The sequence below is a fragment of the Brassica rapa genome, chromosome A05 (assembly GCF_000309985.2).
Source record: "Brassica rapa cultivar Chiifu-401-42 chromosome A05, CAAS_Brap_v3.01, whole genome shotgun sequence".
Classification (NCBI taxonomy): Eukaryota; Viridiplantae; Streptophyta; class Magnoliopsida; order Brassicales; family Brassicaceae; genus Brassica; species Brassica rapa.
In genome coordinates, this window is record NC_024799.2 from 16,012,750 (window position 1) to 16,031,417 (window position 18,668).

At 38.9% G+C, this 18,668-nt stretch overlaps 1 protein-coding gene across 6 annotated transcripts; it reads right to left on the reverse strand.

Moving 5' to 3' along the window:
• LOC103868849 (uncharacterized mitochondrial protein AtMg00810) lies at nucleotides 1-9,237 on the reverse strand. Of its 6 annotated transcripts, none has more exons than XR_004458195.1 (4): nucleotides 9,227-9,237; nucleotides 3,425-3,713; nucleotides 3,227-3,310; nucleotides 1-2,873 (listed from the first exon to the last, which is right to left on the reverse strand). XR_004458195.1 is itself a non-coding variant. In XM_033291669.1 (4 exons), exon 1 carries the CDS (start codon nucleotides 9,182-9,184, stop codon nucleotides 8,282-8,284), a length of 903 nt encoding a protein of 300 aa, XP_033147560.1. In that variant the 5' UTR covers nucleotides 9,185-9,220; the 3' UTR covers nucleotides 1-2,873; nucleotides 3,227-3,310; nucleotides 3,425-6,044; nucleotides 6,199-8,281. The 6 variants fall into 6 exon arrangements, 5 of the variants coding, with proteins under 5 accessions (XP_033147560.1, XP_033147563.1, XP_033147562.1 ...); XM_033291669.1 differs by lacking the exon at nucleotides 9,227-9,237 and adding an exon at nucleotides 6,199-9,220 and having other exon boundaries at nucleotides 3,425-6,044; XM_033291672.1 differs by lacking the exon at nucleotides 9,227-9,237 and having other exon boundaries at nucleotides 3,560-9,220.
• Between the last annotated feature and the right edge of the window lie 9,431 nt (nucleotides 9,238-18,668).

Consider the following 18,668-nt stretch of genomic DNA (forward strand, 5'->3'; position numbering starts at 1 on the left):
AATATTTTGGTTCATGTCTGGTTCATTTCCAGTTTTTCAGATTAAATTCATTAAATCATTGAATATTTTATCATCTTTTGTTCGAGTTTGGTATGCTTTAAAGTAGGATTCGATTTGGTTTTTCGGATTTTAATATTTTGCTAAACCCTAGTTTAATGTATACGTTTTATATGATGTTGTTTTTCTTGTGACTAATTCTTTATGGTTTTGAATTATTATTTCCATTGTAAAACCAACATGTATTGGTTCGCAAAATATTTTGATATTAGTACAGATTGTAGTATTATTTAAGTGCTAGTACAAATAAAAGGTTCCCAAGAATAACTCCAAATAAAAACAAAACTTTATGTATAACTAGGGCCGGCCCGCCCTACGGGCGGGATGATAATTTGAAAATAATTTAAATAGTTACAGTAAATATTTAATATAAATTGTTATATTTAAAAATATACATATTAGTTAAATTTTGTACATGTTATTGTATTTGAAAACTAAATATACCCTACTATCTTGATAAGTAGTTTTGATTTATTTATTTTTTCATGGTGCCATCACATCAGTTTTCGTAATTTTCTGGAGTTGGATGAATCTAAAAAATCTTGTGAGGAAAGACATGAACTTGTAATTAAAGATTAAGTAAATATATATGAGTAAAATTTATTATTAGGTCGGTTAATTGTTAGTCGTGTAAACCGAAAATAATAATACTAAAGTATTATATCTCGACATGCTGGGCAGGTTAAATTTGATATAAACCAATCAACGATGCACTGATAGTGACAAACAGTCAAATGTTTTGTCGGTTTAAACTATAAATTTATATATATTATATATTTTTGCTTATATTTTACTCTTAAGGAGGTAATTATGCCGTCGTTGTGGAAGTTATTATCATATAATAACTTATGTGGTGCATCTAATATTTAGTAATATCTTGTAAGTTTTGATTGAGATGTAAGAATAAATTGTAGGAAAAATTTTAGGGTTTTTATCTTGTTTTTTTCGTATATGTTATGTTTTGAACTTGAAAAATGATTATAAACTAATAAGCTGTTAAATTCCCACTGAAATTTAGTGATTGATGTTTAGATATTTATAACAAAATACAAATGATTACGGAAAATAGTTTACAACTAAATATATACCATATAAAACTAAATAATTATTCAAAATTTGATTTAATAGCTGCATCGTATAATATCAATTATTAACTACTACAACGAACATCTTTTTAAATTTTTTATTTATATATATATATATATATATATATATATATTGATTCCTTCGGAATATACAAATGACTATTTCTACTTAACAATATTATGGATGTACAATCTATTTTTATTTAGTTTTCTTAATATTACTTTTTAATTTTTTTGTTTATAAGTATGTTTGATTAGTTAATGCTTTATTGATTATATTTTATGAGGTTATGTCACGCACCAGTTGCGTTGATTCATTTGAAATATATTTTCAAAATTTGATTTAATAGCTGCATCATATATTTAATATCAATTATTAACTACTACAACGATCACCTTTTTAATTTTTTTATTAATATATATATATATATATATATATATATATATGATTTCTTCGGAATATACAAATGACTATTTCTACTTAACAATATTATGGATGTACAATCTATTTTTATTTAGTTTTCTTAATATGACTTTTAATTTTTTTTTGTTTATAAGTATGTTTGATTAGTTAATGCTTTATTGATTATATTTTATGAGGTTATGTCACGCACCAGTTGCGTTGATTCATTTGAAATATATTTATTTCATTTGTTGTGTAAATAAAGTATTACGGTATATTCCATAGATATACTGAACCATTTGAAAACATTAAATACAAATTTGTGTGTCTTTGTTTTGAAAAATAAAATTAAGTATATTTGTGTAAATATAGTAGCATTTTCTTGTTTAACGGTCTTAGCATTTTTGAAAATAAAATATTAATCAAATATATGTAAATATATTAATTCTATCCAGCTTGTGGATCTTTGTTTTAAAAATGAAATGAAATGTATCTATGTAAATATTTTGTAAAACAAAATATGCATTTATCTGACATAGAGAATAATTAGGATCTAATTGTTTGTATCATCCTTATTTAATTTTGATGAAAATAATTGTTAAATCACAACTGATTTATACGTTACTAAATATTCTACTTTTTTTTTTTCCTCGTTTATACATCAGTTAAGAAAAATGGTGGATGAGTAGCAGACATTGATAGACTATCTCTACAACTTTGTGCTCCTGATTCATCCAGTGAGTGATTGTTAGAAGTAGTCACATAGGCATGGCTCGAACAATTGTCTCCCTTCTCTACTCGAGCTACCTATTTCTAGCTCCGCTTAAAACTTGCTGGTCACCTTGTAGCTTCATCACATATGTCATGGGAGGGATTAGCGTGCTGCTAATGAGCTTCTAAACTAAATCAGGACTCCAGTGTTGGACTGGCCTCGAAGATTGTGATGTGGCCGTAATGAGAGGATGAGCTTTTTTTCCTGCGGCCACAGTCCTCATACTCCCTCGGACAATCTAGTATCTTTGATAGGATTTGCAAAAATGGCAAGGCTGGTTTATCTCGTAGTTGTTGTAACTACGGAACTTCGTGTCCATGCTCTGGCATCTTGGACATATCAGACTCTTATTTCTTCAGATTGCATATCTGTCGTCTGCTGATTGTTTTTGTCCTCTCTCTCTCACTGATACGTTGATGTCGCTTCCTCTTTGTCCCATGTTTCTGATTTTGAATCATGTGAAGCGTGTAGTCTCTTATTACAGTTTTTCGCTATGTAACTATTTGCGCTTCTTCTTATTCTCTGATAACTATTGAACAACTTGCTCTGTAGTTACCTGAGAGAGGGTAATAACAAACACTTTAATTTAAGAACATTTGAAATGAGTCTATAACGATTTTAACAACTAATTAGAAAAAATATGGTTGCTTAACTTTTTTCTTTTTGATCAACTACGGTTGCTTAACTATACTCAACATGAAGCAAAAAGAGAAACAAAGGTTTTGTAGAGGACAATTTAAGATAACAGAATTAAGAAGACCCAATCAACCAACACACAAATACAACAAAAGAAAAAAGTGATCAGACTTTCAAATCTAGCACTGACCAACAGGGTTTGTTATTCCAAAATCAGAGAATACATAGAATCAAATTCGCATTGACAACATAATCATATAATTTGAAGAATACCTTTTGCGTTTGTTCTCGAAGACAGTGGAAGACGATGGATTACAGTGCCAATTCCTCCTCCTTTTCATCTCGCCTTACTGGTTACTGAAAGTGAAATGAAGAATTAGAAATAACACTAAATAACAGTGGATCAGACAAATATCAAAACAGAGTAACATAGTTGAGATGAAAAGAGAAACATGGAAAGAGGGAGAATACCTGATTAGTTAACCGTCGTTCCGCAAAATTTGACGAAATCATAGTCAATATATTTTTTTTAGAAAAGTCAGACCATTCAAATCCAATATGGTTCGGTCAGAAAATAATCGAAGAGTTAAAGAAACATACAATAACCTCATTGTTTCTATGCTTTAGCCCCTGTTTTTTTTTTCAGATGCTTCTGCAATTGTTCCATATCGATGCTATTAGCAAGAATCTATTCAACAACTCAAATACATATAATTGCTCAAGCAAAACAACTAAATGGCCAAAGAACTAAATCGGATCGCTATAGATCTTATGCAAGAGAGAGGTTGCGACAGGATTCAGTGATCATTGCAAGAGGGAGGTGAGCCTTGACGGAGTAGGTTCAACAGGCCAGCCTTTAAATCGGAGGAGCATTGCAGAGAAACGTTTTCTCTGGATTTGAGAAGCTTATGATTAAGAGGATTGAATAGATGATTTTGAGATGTAATTAATTGGAATAAAGATGAAGCTATAACTCTGGCCGTTTCAGTCAGGGGAAAGGAAGCGCATGCATCATGCGTCGCCGTCGCAGAAACGGAGAGACGATCGGTAAAGCTTTGATCGAGCAATTAGGTTAGACGGCAATTTTTTTGGTTTCGGCTCGCAGAGAACATACCCAGAGCCCAGCATGTAATAAACAACGAAAGCCCATCAGATTTGGCGTTTAAATGAAACGGTGAGTTTCGTTCTTACATGACATGTGTCGGCCTGAGAGAGCTTGATTTATCTAGGTGGAATCCTACGTATTTTAAGGAGAAGAGAACAAACTGTTTTTTATATATATAAAAAAGATATATATATATATATATATATATGTGTAAAAAGAGAGACAACTAAAAACTACAATTACAAAAATTTACAGTATTTAATTTAAAGTATCAAAAGTATCATTACTTTATCAAAGAAACGAATGATGCCTGACCACTTTCAATATGAAAAAAAAAACATTTTCCTTTGTTTTTAGTGAACTAATTACTGCTTACATATGAGATACATGATAATGTAGTCATCCGACTGACATGTTTTTTATCCTTTTCATTGATGATAAAATGTATTAAGCTAGTGTTTTAATATTTTTGATACTATTATGGCTAAACCATTGGGCTTGGACAATCCCTATGATGTGAAGCTACCATTGCGGGCCTTCTTGACGGTGCGCATGTCCTCCTGAAGTTCTGCACTGTCAGCTTTGACTCCACCAAGATGAAGCAGATCATGGCTTCCACTACTCGCGCATATTCTTCTTCCAAACCGGTCCTCTAAGCATTGTGGTAGGGGTCTTTGATCGGGATCCTCCAAACCTAGACCTTTTAGAAAGTTCAATGAGTTTTCTGTAGTGGTGTTTTAAAAAAAAACTTAATCCAACAATTGTATAAGGTTCTCGCTGGTTTACCATAAGTTGAGCGACTTCTACTGAATGCGCATTGGTTATTTAGTCATTTCTCCATCAAATGCGACAAACCCAAACGTACTGTCCCAATCAGACACACAGAACTGTATACGGTACCTGCATAAGTTATAAGAACTGTACATGGTACCTGCATAAGTTACAGAGTTTACATTGTTTAGTAGTGGTGAGATTGTAACGAAAAATTAAAATGTTAGCTATTAAGTTTATTTTGTTGTTTAAAAAAATATCATTTTACAATCATAATGTAATTATTTACATTAATGTACCTTTTACCATTTTGAATAACCAATAAATTTTCACTTAAATTATTTTCATTTAATTAATCATAAATTAAACAAAGATACATTAATCTATTATTCAATTTTTTTAATCTTCGTGAAAAATGTCAAAATGACACTTAATATGAATAGGAGAGAATTTAACTTACTGAGTTTTATAATGTTGCTGACTTATTAAAACATATATAATTATTGACTTTTATATTGGCTCAATTATTATTTCAGAACTTGTTGCTGAAGATGACCAAACATTTAAATATGTTCCAAACTTTTAAGCGACAAAAAGCTACAAAACAGTCTGCATAAAAAAAAAACAAACCCATGTCCAACAAAAATTTTCTCCATAAAACTATTCACTATCTAAAGCCATACTCTGTTAGAAGGAATCTCTTAAAAGTGTCTCACAACCTGTTTGTGGGAGGTTTGACTCTGTAAATACGGACAATCCAGTTTGATGTTGTGTAGGCTTCTTCTAAGTGTTTCAGTTTGATATATTTCTTCTCTATCTCCACCCATCTTGCTCTATCATACCTGCCAACAATTTCACAACCCAATTGTTTCTGGCACATGGACACGTATAAGACGTGACATTCAGATTTGGTGGTTGACGTACCCGGTTGGCTGCCATATTCTGTGACAAGCTCGCCAAACCTGTAGTAGCATAATTTGTACCTACAAGAAAACACACATTTAAAATGCATTGCATCTTTCTCAGCTATAACTCATTTTGGGAGATAAATAAATATGCATAAGAATATAGAGTCTTGAGTGCGGAACTTACATGAGACAGTTCAGCATCTTCGGCGATGCACCTTTGTCTACACGAAGTTCACCATTCACAAGGTAATCAGGCTCCTTGATCACTGGGTCTACACCACCTCCGATTCTCACCATCCACAAGAACCTAAACCATATTTATAAAAAGAAAAAGGAATCAGTAAATCCAATACATCAACTGTATTGAGAAAGTAGAAGACCGTTCAATGCAATAAGTAAGTAAGTATATGTTTAGCATATACAACCACATGAATATACATGAGAGAAGTAAAGAGACTTACTTGTTGATATCATCTGAAGAATAGCCAGTAACGCCACCAAAGACGACCAACACATAATTAACATCAAGTGACCTCATGATGTCATATGCCTCGTCTTCATAAGAAGACATGGCACGTCCAACAGTAGCAATGTGAGTGTTGTTCCAGGTATTGTTGTCGACGATGACAGTTATGTTTCCCATGGCAGTGATTTGGTACCCATAGTCCCACCACGACATGACCTTAGCATCAGTAGGAGTGTTTTGCCTAAGCCAGTAGTAGGCCTCACAGTAATCATCAAAGATGATTCTGTTTCCATGGGCTCCTCTTGCAGCTAGGACAATTGAGGGAGATAAATATGCCTCTGGTCACCCATGTGCAGTGAATAGCATATCTACTGAGCAAATAAAATACTCCAACAAGAAGAGCAATGGCACCATTCCTTTGGAAAGGTTGAGACGGATCAAGTGTAACCTGTATGGACATACAAGATAAGGATTATATTTTCTACTTTCACAAGAGAAGCTGTACCAAAGTTCAAAGTAGGTGGCAAACGGTACCATAGAAATTGGTTGGAACAGGGACATTAAAGATTCACCTTTGACGAGGCTTTTGAACTACCAGGTCCTTTAGAAGAACCAGTCTGGGGAACCTTTTGTTCTGCCCTTAACAGAGATGTTAAGTGCTTGACAGTGGCAGAGACAGCTATGGCACTTATAAGGCATATTGCTGGAGTGGCGACGAGGATAAGCCGGATCATGACACCAGCAAAGTACAAGCTGGTGAGACCATACATGACGATAAATATTGTGGCGTCTGACAAACGCTTGAAACAGAAGCAAAGTCAGGAAGGGAAAAGGAAGAGCAGAATATGGTAGTCAAACATGAAAGAGGACCATGCCGTAGGCTGATGCTCAGAAACAGAGGCAATAATGGGAATGTGATCCTTTGCATAAGTGGGTCAAGCAATGAGTAAAATCGACGAGTCCACGGAGAGATATAGCCAGACGTTGTGCCAACACCCAAAGCAATACCACCAACCAAAATAGCGGATGTCACATTGATCCTCAAAAAGGTTTGGAACAACTTGATGTCATTCAACTGGTACTTCATCCAGTCGAGGAAGTAAAACACCTGTACAATGTGTGTGAAACAGAAGGATCAGAAACAAGGTTCCAACTTTCTAGCTGATAATCAACAGGTTAGGTAGAAACCCAATTACAATACTAGAAACTAAAAGAAGGGTTGAACATAAACAAAGAAAAACCAAATGAAACCTCTACAGGCAGGAGGAACAAGTGGGTAGAAAGAGAAGAAACCTGCATCAACAAGAAGACACCCATTGCACCCATATGCTCTCCAGATTGAACATGTTGAAACCCAACAAACCTAATTTGCATCGCAAGCAAGCAGCATCCCCAAGATATACATAGAGTTATAAGCAATGTAAAGCGGAACCAAGTTAATAATAAAGACATAGCCTCCCCAAGAGGAAACCATGTAGAAGTAACCAAACGCAGAGCCAAGAGCCCATGACAAGGATCCAGTGTTCACCGCCTTAACAAAGAGATAAAACGTCAGCAAAAGAGCGAAAATGGCAACGGCCTCGTTATCATAGGATCCAGCAACGGAGCGAGAGATGTAGCCAGGGCAAATAGCGATGAGAGCAGCATCGACAAGGCCAGCTTCTGTGTCCCGTAGAAGTTAAAGGTAAATGAAGAAGATCAAGTTTTACTTTTGATAAACTGTTGTTTCTTACTTAGAAAGTCTGTTTACAGAGATGATCTATTTATACTGAAAGTGTAAAACCCTAGAAGGCTAGAACACACACATGTGTCATCATCAGGTGCAAGACAATTGATCTAAGGCTGAGAATGGATTGGACAGCTCCATCGGGCACGCTCTTCCAGACGTACGGTTTGCAGCTGGCTTGTGTACTACTGTTTGGGGAGTCTCCGACCGTTGTGATGTTTGTTGACCGTTAGTAGACAGAGCCTTGATGGGCTTGTGCTGGACTTGGGCCTCGTCATAGGTTTGGGTCAAGATGGCTTTGCCCTTTTGTTCTTTAGTGAATCTTGGCAAAGCTGTGTCGTTTTGCTTACTTTCATGTAAAGTTCCTATAGCCCCCCCGCAAACTTAGCGACGGAGGAACGACGACGCCAAGTTTGGCCCGGAGATTCTGAAACGCCCCCGCAGAAAGGGATTTGGTGAAAATATCGGCGAGCTGTTGTTGAGCTGGGATATGACGAACGACCAGAGCTTTGAGAGCGACTCTTTCACGGACGTAGTGATAATCGAGCTCAAAGTGCTTCGATCGTTTGTGAAAAGATGGATTGGTAGTGAGGTGCACGGAGGAGAGGTTGTCGCAGTACAATTCCGGTGTAGTCTGCATAGGAATTCCAAGCTCGCGCATCACAGAGCCAATCCAGTGAAGTTCTGTTGCCGTTTCTGAGAGTGATCGATACTCTGCCTCGGTTGAGCTGCGAGAGACAGAAGGTTGCTTCAGGGATGACCAAGATAGAAGATTTGAGCCGAGGAATGTGCAGAAACCTCCAGTGGAGCGACGAGTGGAAGGACAACCTCCCCAATCACTGTCACTGTAAGCTCGAACAACAAAATCTGTTTCTTTTGTGAAGTTGATACCCATATCTGTCGTTCCCCTGACGTATCTGAGGATTCGTTTGAGCAGATCGAAGTCGGAGACTGTGGGAGAATGCATCTTCTGACAGATGTAGTTGACAGAGTACTGGATATCAGGACGTGTCAGCGTCAAGTATTGGAGCTTACCTGCCAAAGTGCGATAGTAAGTTGGATTTGAGAACAGTTCCTTCTTCTGAGGAATCTGATTTAGCTGAGTCGGTAGTGGAGTAGCGACTGGATTGCAGTTAGACATTGAAGCTACAGCGAGTATGTTTTCTGCATACTGCTGTTGATTGAGGAAGAGACCATTGGAGTGGAAGGTCGCTTGAATGCCGAGAAAGTAATGCATCTGTCCCAAGTCCTTCATCTTGAATTGTTTGTTGAGAGCGTCCAGGAACTTGTCCATTACTGTGGAGCTATTTCCAGTGATCAGCATGTCGTCTACGTAGAGAAGAAGCATGATAACATTCTTTCCACGGGAGTATACAAATAGGGAAGGATCTTTGTAGCTGCAGACAAATCCGAATTCAATGATGTAATTGCTGAATTTGTCGAACCAGGCACGGGGTGATTGCTTCAAACCATAAAGAGCTTTATGGAGAAGACACACATGGTGTGGTTTATCTCTGTCAACGAAGCCTGCTGGTTGCTTCATGTAGACTGTTTCGGTCAAGTCTCCATGAAGAAAGGCGTTTTTAACGTCCATCTGCTTGATGTTCCATTTCATGACAGTGGCTGTGTGCAGGATCATGCGGACAGTTGCAGAGCGAACAACAGGACTGTATGTCTCAAGGTAGTCGACTCCTTCTGACTGGTTGTATCCTTTCGCTACTAGTCTTGATCTTAGTGATTTGACCGTGCCGTCAGCATTGAGTTTGACACGGTGAACCCATCGATTCCCTAACACATTCATCCCTTCTTTGTAGGGAACTAGGGACCATGTTTCCGTTTCTTTGCAGTTGCCAATCTCTTCATGCATAGAGTTGTTCCAGCCTGGGTGCTTCAACGCCTCAGCCAACGTTCGAGGTTCTGAGTAGGAAGCCTTCTGAGTAAGCAGAACGTAACGAGGGTTTGGCTTGGTTATTCCATCCTTCGCACGAGTGATCATTGGATGCGTAGCCTGAGAAGTAGTGTGCTCGACTGGTGCTGTCCTGCCTTGTGTAGGTGCAGAGCTGTTGCCTATAGAAACAGGATCAGAGCCTGACGTACACCCAGTACTTTGCCCTACACAAGGAGTAGAACCAGAGGAAGAAGCTACCGACGGTGTTGCTTGCGGGTGTGAATTTCTTGAAGGCAAAGGTGGAAAATCAGCGGCTGTAAATAGAGGCGCTTGCGCAGACTGTGGCTGAGGAATAAAGAAGATAGGTGCATTGACCCTTTTAGTTGACTGAGGAGCGGGAGGTTGAGTGGGCAGGGCACTCTTTTGCCAAGCCTCTGCTAGAGGAGTCTTTGGGTGAGGATGAAGCTTAGAGTACTCAGCACCAAAAGGAAAGTGATTTTCATCAAAGATTACATGGCGAGATATGTAAACTCTTCCTGTTGTTGGTAAGAGGCATCTATAACCTTTGTACTTTTCATTGTAGTCGAGGAAAACGCACTGGAGAGACTTTGGATCGAGCTTGTGGTGAGTGTAGTCACGTAGCATTGGATAGCAAGCACATCCAAAAACGCGAAGTGATCTGTAGTCTGGTTTTCTCTTGTGCAGGCGCTCATAAGGACTTTGAGTACTTTCCAGAGCTGAATGAGGTAGGAGGTTGCTGAGGAAGTTGGCGGTGAAGAAAGCCTCTACCCAATACTTCTGAGGTAATTTACTATGAAACATCAGAGATAGACCAAGCTCAGTTACATGCCTGTGTTTACGCTCAACTAAACCGTTCTGTTGTGGCGTATGGGGACATGAGATGTGCTGTTGGATTCCGCTTTTCTGAAGAAGATTGAGGAAGATGTTACTGATGAATTCTCCTCCACCATCGCATTGAAAAGTTCCAATAGTGGTTTTAAATTGATTTTGGACCAAGGTTTGGAACTTTACAAAGGTATGATAAAAATCTGACTTAGTCTTTAGTGGGAAAAACCAACTGAATCTAGTAAATTGATCAATAAAGATGACATAATATCTAAATCCTTGAACAGACAACACCGGTGAGGGTCCCCAAAGATCGCTGTGGATGCGCTCAAGTGGTCTTGTTGCTACAAAGGATGATGCTTCAAAAGGTAAACGAGCACTCTTCCCAAGTTGACATGCCTCGCAGAGACTCTTGGTACGTTTATTGATAAAGATAGACTTGTTTGTAGAAAGCTGCTGGAGAACTTGTGGATTGGGGTGTCCTAGCCGCTGGTGCCAGATCTCATCAGAGGCAGTTACTTGCCTTGACGAGAAGAACGCCTGCGGAGGAGACTGAGGCAGCTTATACAGACCCTTGTTGTTGCTTCCCCGAAGAAGAAGCTGTTTGGTTTCCTTATCAAACACACGTACATCATCACAATCAAAGACAAAAGCACAAGGAGAATCCACAGTAGCCTTTGAGACTGACATCAGAGATTTTGCAATGTTGGGACACACTAGTACATCAGTTAAAGGAAGTGTACCTGAAGTGGTCGCAATAGAGGTGGAACCCGTGTGCGTGATTGGTAGGAACTCACCGTTACCTACCATCACTGAGTCAGAGCCGTTGTAGGCTTGAGAGTACTGAAGATTGTGGGGAGAGCTCGTGACATGAGAGGTTGCACCGGAATCAGGAAACCACTCATGACCCGGAGAGTTGGTAACATCAGTAATGCGTAAAGCAGCTAGCGCGTTGTGCATATCGTCCATCTGATAGCTGTTGTCAAAGCGGTGCCAACATTTGAGAGCCTGATGTCCAACTCTTCCACAGATTTGACACACCGGACGAGAGTCAGTCTCGGAGATGACGGAGGAGGCAGAGGAGGAGGGAGACAAGTGTTGATGAAAGCCTCTTCCTCTAGTAGAGTAGTTCCCTCTGCCTCGACTTCTTCCACGGTATGAGTTTCCTCTGTAATAGTTGCCGCGTCCTCTATTTGAGTAGAAGGCTAGATGTGGAGTAACAGAGCTTTCATTTGTGTAGCTCTGTAGTCGGTCATCGTAGCTAGTGAGACGCGGGATTATTTCTTCAAAGGTGGGGGTTGGGAGGGAGTCCATAGAGCTTTCAATGGTAGTTTTGATAGGCTCATAGTCTTTGTTAAGCCCGTGAAGCGCAGCGAACACCTTCATACGTTCTGGAACAGGACTGTCAATGGAGGAGAGCTGAGAGCAAACAGCCTTGATTTCCTTCAGGTATGCGTCCATAGTCTTCTCACCCTTCGACATGGTTTGCAGCTTTCTCTGGAGCTCAAATAGGCGAGAGGAGGAGGAGCGGTTGTAGTAGCGAGCGAGAGCGGCCCAAACTTCATGAGACGTCGAGCAGTCAACTACTACCGTGAGAATGTCTTCGGAGAAGGAGCCAAGAAGCCAAGATTTGACGACTTGGTCCGTTTGAAACCAACGGCTGTACTCTGGATGTGGAGCTTCATGGTGGTTGCCATTGATCTGCGGAACTTGGATGGTGGGAGGTGGTTGAGGTGTTTGACCAGTAACAAAACCGAGGAGGCCTTGTCCATTTAGGAAAGCTTCGAACTGTGACTTCCATAGGATGTAGTTGCGATCAGTGAGGGTAACTGTAACACAGTTAGAGATTCGGAGAGAAGGTGTGTTGATCACCTCCATAGCCATAGCGTCCAAGGAATTTATCCCTGGAGCTCTGATACCATAAAGGTAAATGAAGAAGATCAAGTTTTACTTTTGATAAACTGTTGTTTCTTACTTAGAAAGTCTGTTTACAGAGATGATCTATTTATACTGAAAGTGTAAAACCCTAGAACACACACAGGTGTCATCATCAGGTGCAAGACAATTGATCTAAGGCTGAGAATGGATTGGACAGCTCCATCGGGCACGCTCCTCCAGACGTACGGTTTGCAGCTGGCTTGTGTACTACTGTTTGGGGAGTCTCCGACCGTTGTGATGTTTGTTGACCGTTAATAGACAGAGCCTTGATGGGCTTGTGCTGGACTTGAGCCTCGTCATAGGTTTGGGTCAAGATGGCTTTGGCCTTTTGTTCTTTAGTGAATCTTGGCAAAGCTGTGTCGTTTTGCTTACTTTCATGTAAAGTTCCTATAGAAGTAAGCCACAAGGGTGGTGTTGGAAGCGAAAAACGGCACCGTTAAGACGCAAACCTAGCGGATGTGAACGAAGAAGCGGAGAAAGCGCAGCGTCCAGTAGATGAAAACATGATACCTGGATAAAGTGGCGGCACGAGAGGGTACCAACTCTCGGAGTCAAACTCGTAGAAGCCTTTCTCTGTGAGGAAGAGCGTCGTGCGGTAGTTGAAATAGGGATCGAACTCGTGGATCATGGATTCATAATGGAGGACGCTGAAGAGACGAGCAATGAAATGAAGCTAGTACGTAGACTAGACCGAGGATGGAGACGCGGATCAGTAGCTCTTGCTGCTTTGTTTTCTGTTTCACAGATTTGAAAGAGAGAGTATTGAGCAGATCTTGGGTGGTCTTCTTCACCGCCACTGATTCCAATTTTGTGCTCGCATTGGCGGGCTCTTGTTTGCCTTCCATCGATCTACGAGAGGTGTGATTCTGAATCAAGTCGTCTCGTCGTGTTGTAAGCTCTTATCAAGTTGGGAAGTGAAGTGAGTGACATATCTCTTGGGCTCCCATTATTCACTAATACATTGCCCATCAATTTGCATGTGTGAGACTGGATTGTGCCACTATTATATTTATGGTTCCTTTTTCAAGTATTTTGTTACTAAATATTTGCATCAAACAAAATCAAGAAAAATAAAATGAGGCACGTTTCCAAAATATATTTATAAGATCAAGACTTATCTATAATTCATAATTACTTTATATCTATTATTTCTCTATCAAATTTTTGTACAAACGTTTTAATTTCATAAAATCGCAAAAAATAAACTTTAAAATTTGGATTAAAATGTGACAAATTATAAAATTATAACAATTTAAATAAAACATGATTACATATAGGTCATCTATGGTTCAATCGTTTAGCTCTTTTATTTGTTTGACTGATATTTTCTATATGTTTGACTGTTCACTACAAGAAAACACAAGTTTTATGAGGGCAGTTTTCCTCGTTACTTCGTCGTAAAAACAGTGTTACGACGAATTAGCGAGGAAACCCGTTTCGTCGTTATACGTTTGTCGTAACGCATATATCCTCGCTAATTCGTCGTAAGGTAGCGAGGAAATAATTTCGTCGTAAAAGCGAAGGAGGATATTTCGTCGTAAAGACCACGTAAAGATTCCACGTAAGGACGTCGCTAAGTTTCCTCGTAAATACCACGAAAAACTTTCCTCGTAAAACCCACGTAAATAAATACTTGTAAAATAAACGTAAATACCTTGACAGCTTTCCACGTAAAGAAAACGTAAAAACCTTGATAGATTTCCACGTTATTTCCTTGTAAATGTTTCCTCGTAAAAACCACGTTAAGCTTCCACGTAAAGAAGCCGCAAAATTAGCTACGAATTTACTTCGTTTCATTATTTTATAGAAATATAAAAAATTATAATTATAAATATAATTTAAATTATTTAAATTATTAATAAAATTAAAATTCTAAAAAAATCAAAACCAAAATATTTTATATATAAATAAGTTTTGAATTCATAATACAAGAACCGAAATTAAAAAGAACTAAGGGTGGTCGTTAATCGCCTCGTAGAATTCATCACTCCTCGCCTGAACATCCGCCTCGGCATGTGAGTCGTCGGTCGGTGACTGGCCTGGGATAGGATTTTGTTGTCGCATGGTCCTCAACAAAGTCGCCCATTCCGGATTTGTGGCCGCTACAACGTCCAAGAAGCCCTCGAGTCCACCCATACGAGATCGCAGCTGAGTAGACTCTCTACGCAGCTCTTCGGACTCCCTACGCAGCTGAGAGACTTCATCATCCCGTCGCTGAACATAAGACGATGTCGCTCTCGGAACATCGTTGACGGAACCAATCCCCAACGTCCGTCCCTTTTTTTTAGGACAACCTTAAAAACAAAAAATAAATTTTGTTAGTAAAAATTTAAAGTTAAATTAAATGAATATTTAAAAAAATTAAAATTTTAGAAAATTTACCTCCTCGTAAAGCTTATCCACTTCAGGTGTGGATAAGGTGACGGGTAATCCATCGGTGGACTGTTGGGTCAGCTGGGTCTGGCGTTCTTCAACCCGAGCAGCCAAATCGTTGTAGATTTGCTCGGACTTGCCATCTATAAATCGGCCCGCCTTGTTCTTGTGGGTCCTCTCGTAAAGTTGCATAAGAGACGGGAATTCTCCCGTCTCTTTGGCCTAAAAAAACATTTAAGAAAGTTGTTAATTAGAATATATATAAAAATATACTAAAAATTTAATATAATTAAATTTTTAATTACCATTTCCAAACGGACACCGGCGTGGGGTTTTTGGCCCGTAGTGTGAAGCATCGGCCCGTTCCCGTGCTCATCGACTGTGTTACGGGAGTTAGAGCAAGACTGGGCGATTCTAATGGAATCAGGAAGACGCCAATATCGGATGAGGCCATCCCAGACATCCGTGGTGAGCTCAGCGGGTTTGCCACGCTCATACCCCTTCACGATCCAGTCACCCTTCCAGTTGGAGACCGTGTCCAACAAGCGAACTTTCGCCTTCGCGACAAACTTCTTCCTCACCCTCTCAGTGATCCCCAAGGCCCAATTATATTTTTGCTGTTGGAAAAAATAATTTATAATTAGTTTTTCAGAAAAAAATATATATATAAATAATAAAAAAATTTAAAGATATATATTTAATTAATAGAACTTACAGCGTAAATTTTGAACCACGTCTTTCTGACGTAGTGGGGCGTCGTTTTCCAGTTCGGATGTGGCATGGAGAAGTAACCTTTTATCGTGTCGGTTACGTCCGATGCAAGACATCCGTCAATCCCCCACCTGAAAAATACAAATTTAAAATATAAATTATTTTTTAAAGTTATAAAAGAATTTAAAAAGAATAAAAAAATAATGAAACATACCATAAAGTTCCGTCCGGTCGGTCGGGGTCGATGACTGGTAAACCTTCTCTGCCTGGCAGACGGAGAATGTCCTCTACGGTGTACTGCGAGTAAGGAGCACTCGGAGGCACCATCAAATCGGGATGAATCTCGGCCGCGGGCATCGGAGGTGCCGGCATCGTAGGAGGCACAGGAGGAGGAGCCATCTGGGGAGGCACGTGAGGAACCGATGGTGCACTAGAAGAAGGAGATCCAATGACTCTCTGAGTGTACTGAGTCTCGGGGACAGTCTCCTGACCCGAAGAACCGGGAGCTGAAGAAGACGACGGGTCTAAACGACTACCCGGCTCACCGAACATCTCTCTGTAATGGGCAGTAAGTCTACCTTTTCGAACCTGAGAAAAAAATTTAATTTTTTAAATTTTCGTGAACAATATACTTCCCAACATTATCCACCTAATCAACACTAAATAACATAAGATCCGTAAACCTATCTAAATTCCCTATACTAACCACCTAATCTATCCTAAACTAATCAAACTAGAGAGGAATTAGAGAGACTTACCATTGCTACGAATTAGGGAGGAAGTGGAGAGGAAGTGGAGAGGAAAGACGGAGCGAGCTCGCTCGGGATATATATAAGATTACTTGTCCTCGTAATTTCCTCGTAAACTTACGAGGAATTACAGAGGCCCGCGTTTTCATTTACGACGAAATAGCGACGAAATACAAAGGCCCGCGTTTTCGTTAACGACGTTTTTACGACGAAATGGGTTACGTGGAATTAACGAGTTAACCAGTTACGAGGAATTAGCGAGCCTTTATTTTCTATAAATACCCACAACTTTCCTTCTCAAACCACACACACAAACTCACAAAACACACCCTATCTCAAATCACACTCCTCACCAAAATACTTTTCAAATTAGAAATATTTGAAAAAAAGAAGAAGAAAAGAAGATATTAGAATTTATGTGGGTGAGACTTAAGTCTCGCCACATATAATTCTAGTATCTTTCTTTTTTTCTTTTTTTCTAGTTTTTATACTATGAGGAAGTAGCTAGTCTCGCTTTTCACCAAATTAGAAATATTTGGAAAAAAAGAAAGAGAAGAAGATATTAAAATTTATGTGAGCGACACTTAAGTATTATAATTGCTGGAAGTCTTGCCACATGTAAATCTGGTGTCTCTCTTCTTTTCCTTTTTTTTCTAGTTTTTAAGTCTACGAGGTTTTTACGACGATTTCTGTTACGAGGTGTTTACGACGAAATCATCCTACGTGGAATTAAAGAGTGCCTCCTTCGTCATTTACTTTAAGTGGTATTTACGTCAATTTACCTTACGAGGTCTTTACGACGATTCCGTCCTACGTGGAATTAACGGGTTTCGCTTTCTTTATTTTTTTTTTACTTTCGTCGTTATTTCCACGTAAGCTAACGAGTTCTTTACGACGATTCTGTCCTACGTGGAATAAATGAAGATTACGTCGTACATTCGATGTCAAATTACGAGGAATTAACGAGCAGTACGTTTAAATCCCTAAAATCCGAAACCCAAACCCCAAAACCCCATATTCCTTATCTTCTACTTCATATATTCCAAACCCCATCCCTTATTTCCATTCCAAACCACAATTCCCACATTTACTTATTTATAAAACAAACTCCCACAATTTCTTATTCATAAAACAAACTCCCACATTACCTTATTCATAAAACAAACTCTCACATTACCTTATTCATAAAACAAACTACACAAAATCAAATACATCAATCGGATACATCGACATTCTCGTCATCACTAGAAATATCATCATTTTCATTAAACTCGTCTTCTACAGCTTCGTCTGTGGCATCATCGGTAAGATCTTCGTATTCGTGATTATGCGGATCAATGAGAAGGATGTCATCAACTTCTTGTTCAGGTTCCTCGACTTCATTTATCTGTTCTTCTTGCAATGGTGGTTCTTCTCCACTGATGATTCGTCCTCGAGGTGTAACTTTGATCACTGCTAACCAATTTATACCCGAATCTCTCATCCGAGGGTATGGAAGGAAGCTAACTTGGTCTGCTTGTGAAGCTAAGATGAAAGGCTCGAATTTGTTGTACCGACGTCCACCGTTGACATCAACTACACCAAATTTGTTAGACCGAACACCTCTGTTGACGACGGGGTCGAACCATTCACATTTGAAGATGACGCATTTCAGCTTCAGTATCCCTGGAAATTCGACTTCAATAATCTCCGTCAAGATCCCGTAGAAATCTGTTTCCCCTTTCACACATATTCCATAGTTACTGGTCGCCCGCTGTCTACCATACTCATATGTGTGAAAAGTGTAGCCTCGTGTGAAATACATCTGTGATGTGGTGACCTTTACAAGTGGAGATTGAATTACTTCGTGTAACCACTTAGGATAATCTGCATCGTCGTCATAATCAACCTGCAAAAATAAAGAGAACATTAAAATACAAATCATGTATGAAAAAATAGTTTGAGTTATAATACCTGATTCCGCAACCACTTAATGAAGTGCTGATCTTTCCTTTTGTCTACGTCACTTGTGGATATACCAGGAAATGTTTCTTCGACTTGAGAAACAAATAGGCTGTAAAATTAATCACATTTCATAGGAATGAATCTCTTGCAATTATATAATTAATTATATGTGTTTTGAAGTGTCCATATATGTTACCTTTCAAAATAACGCATCAATGGATCCTCGCAATTGAGTAGAATATAGGTGTGTGCACTATGAGCGTCTTGTTCACTCGACCACCAAACCTCTT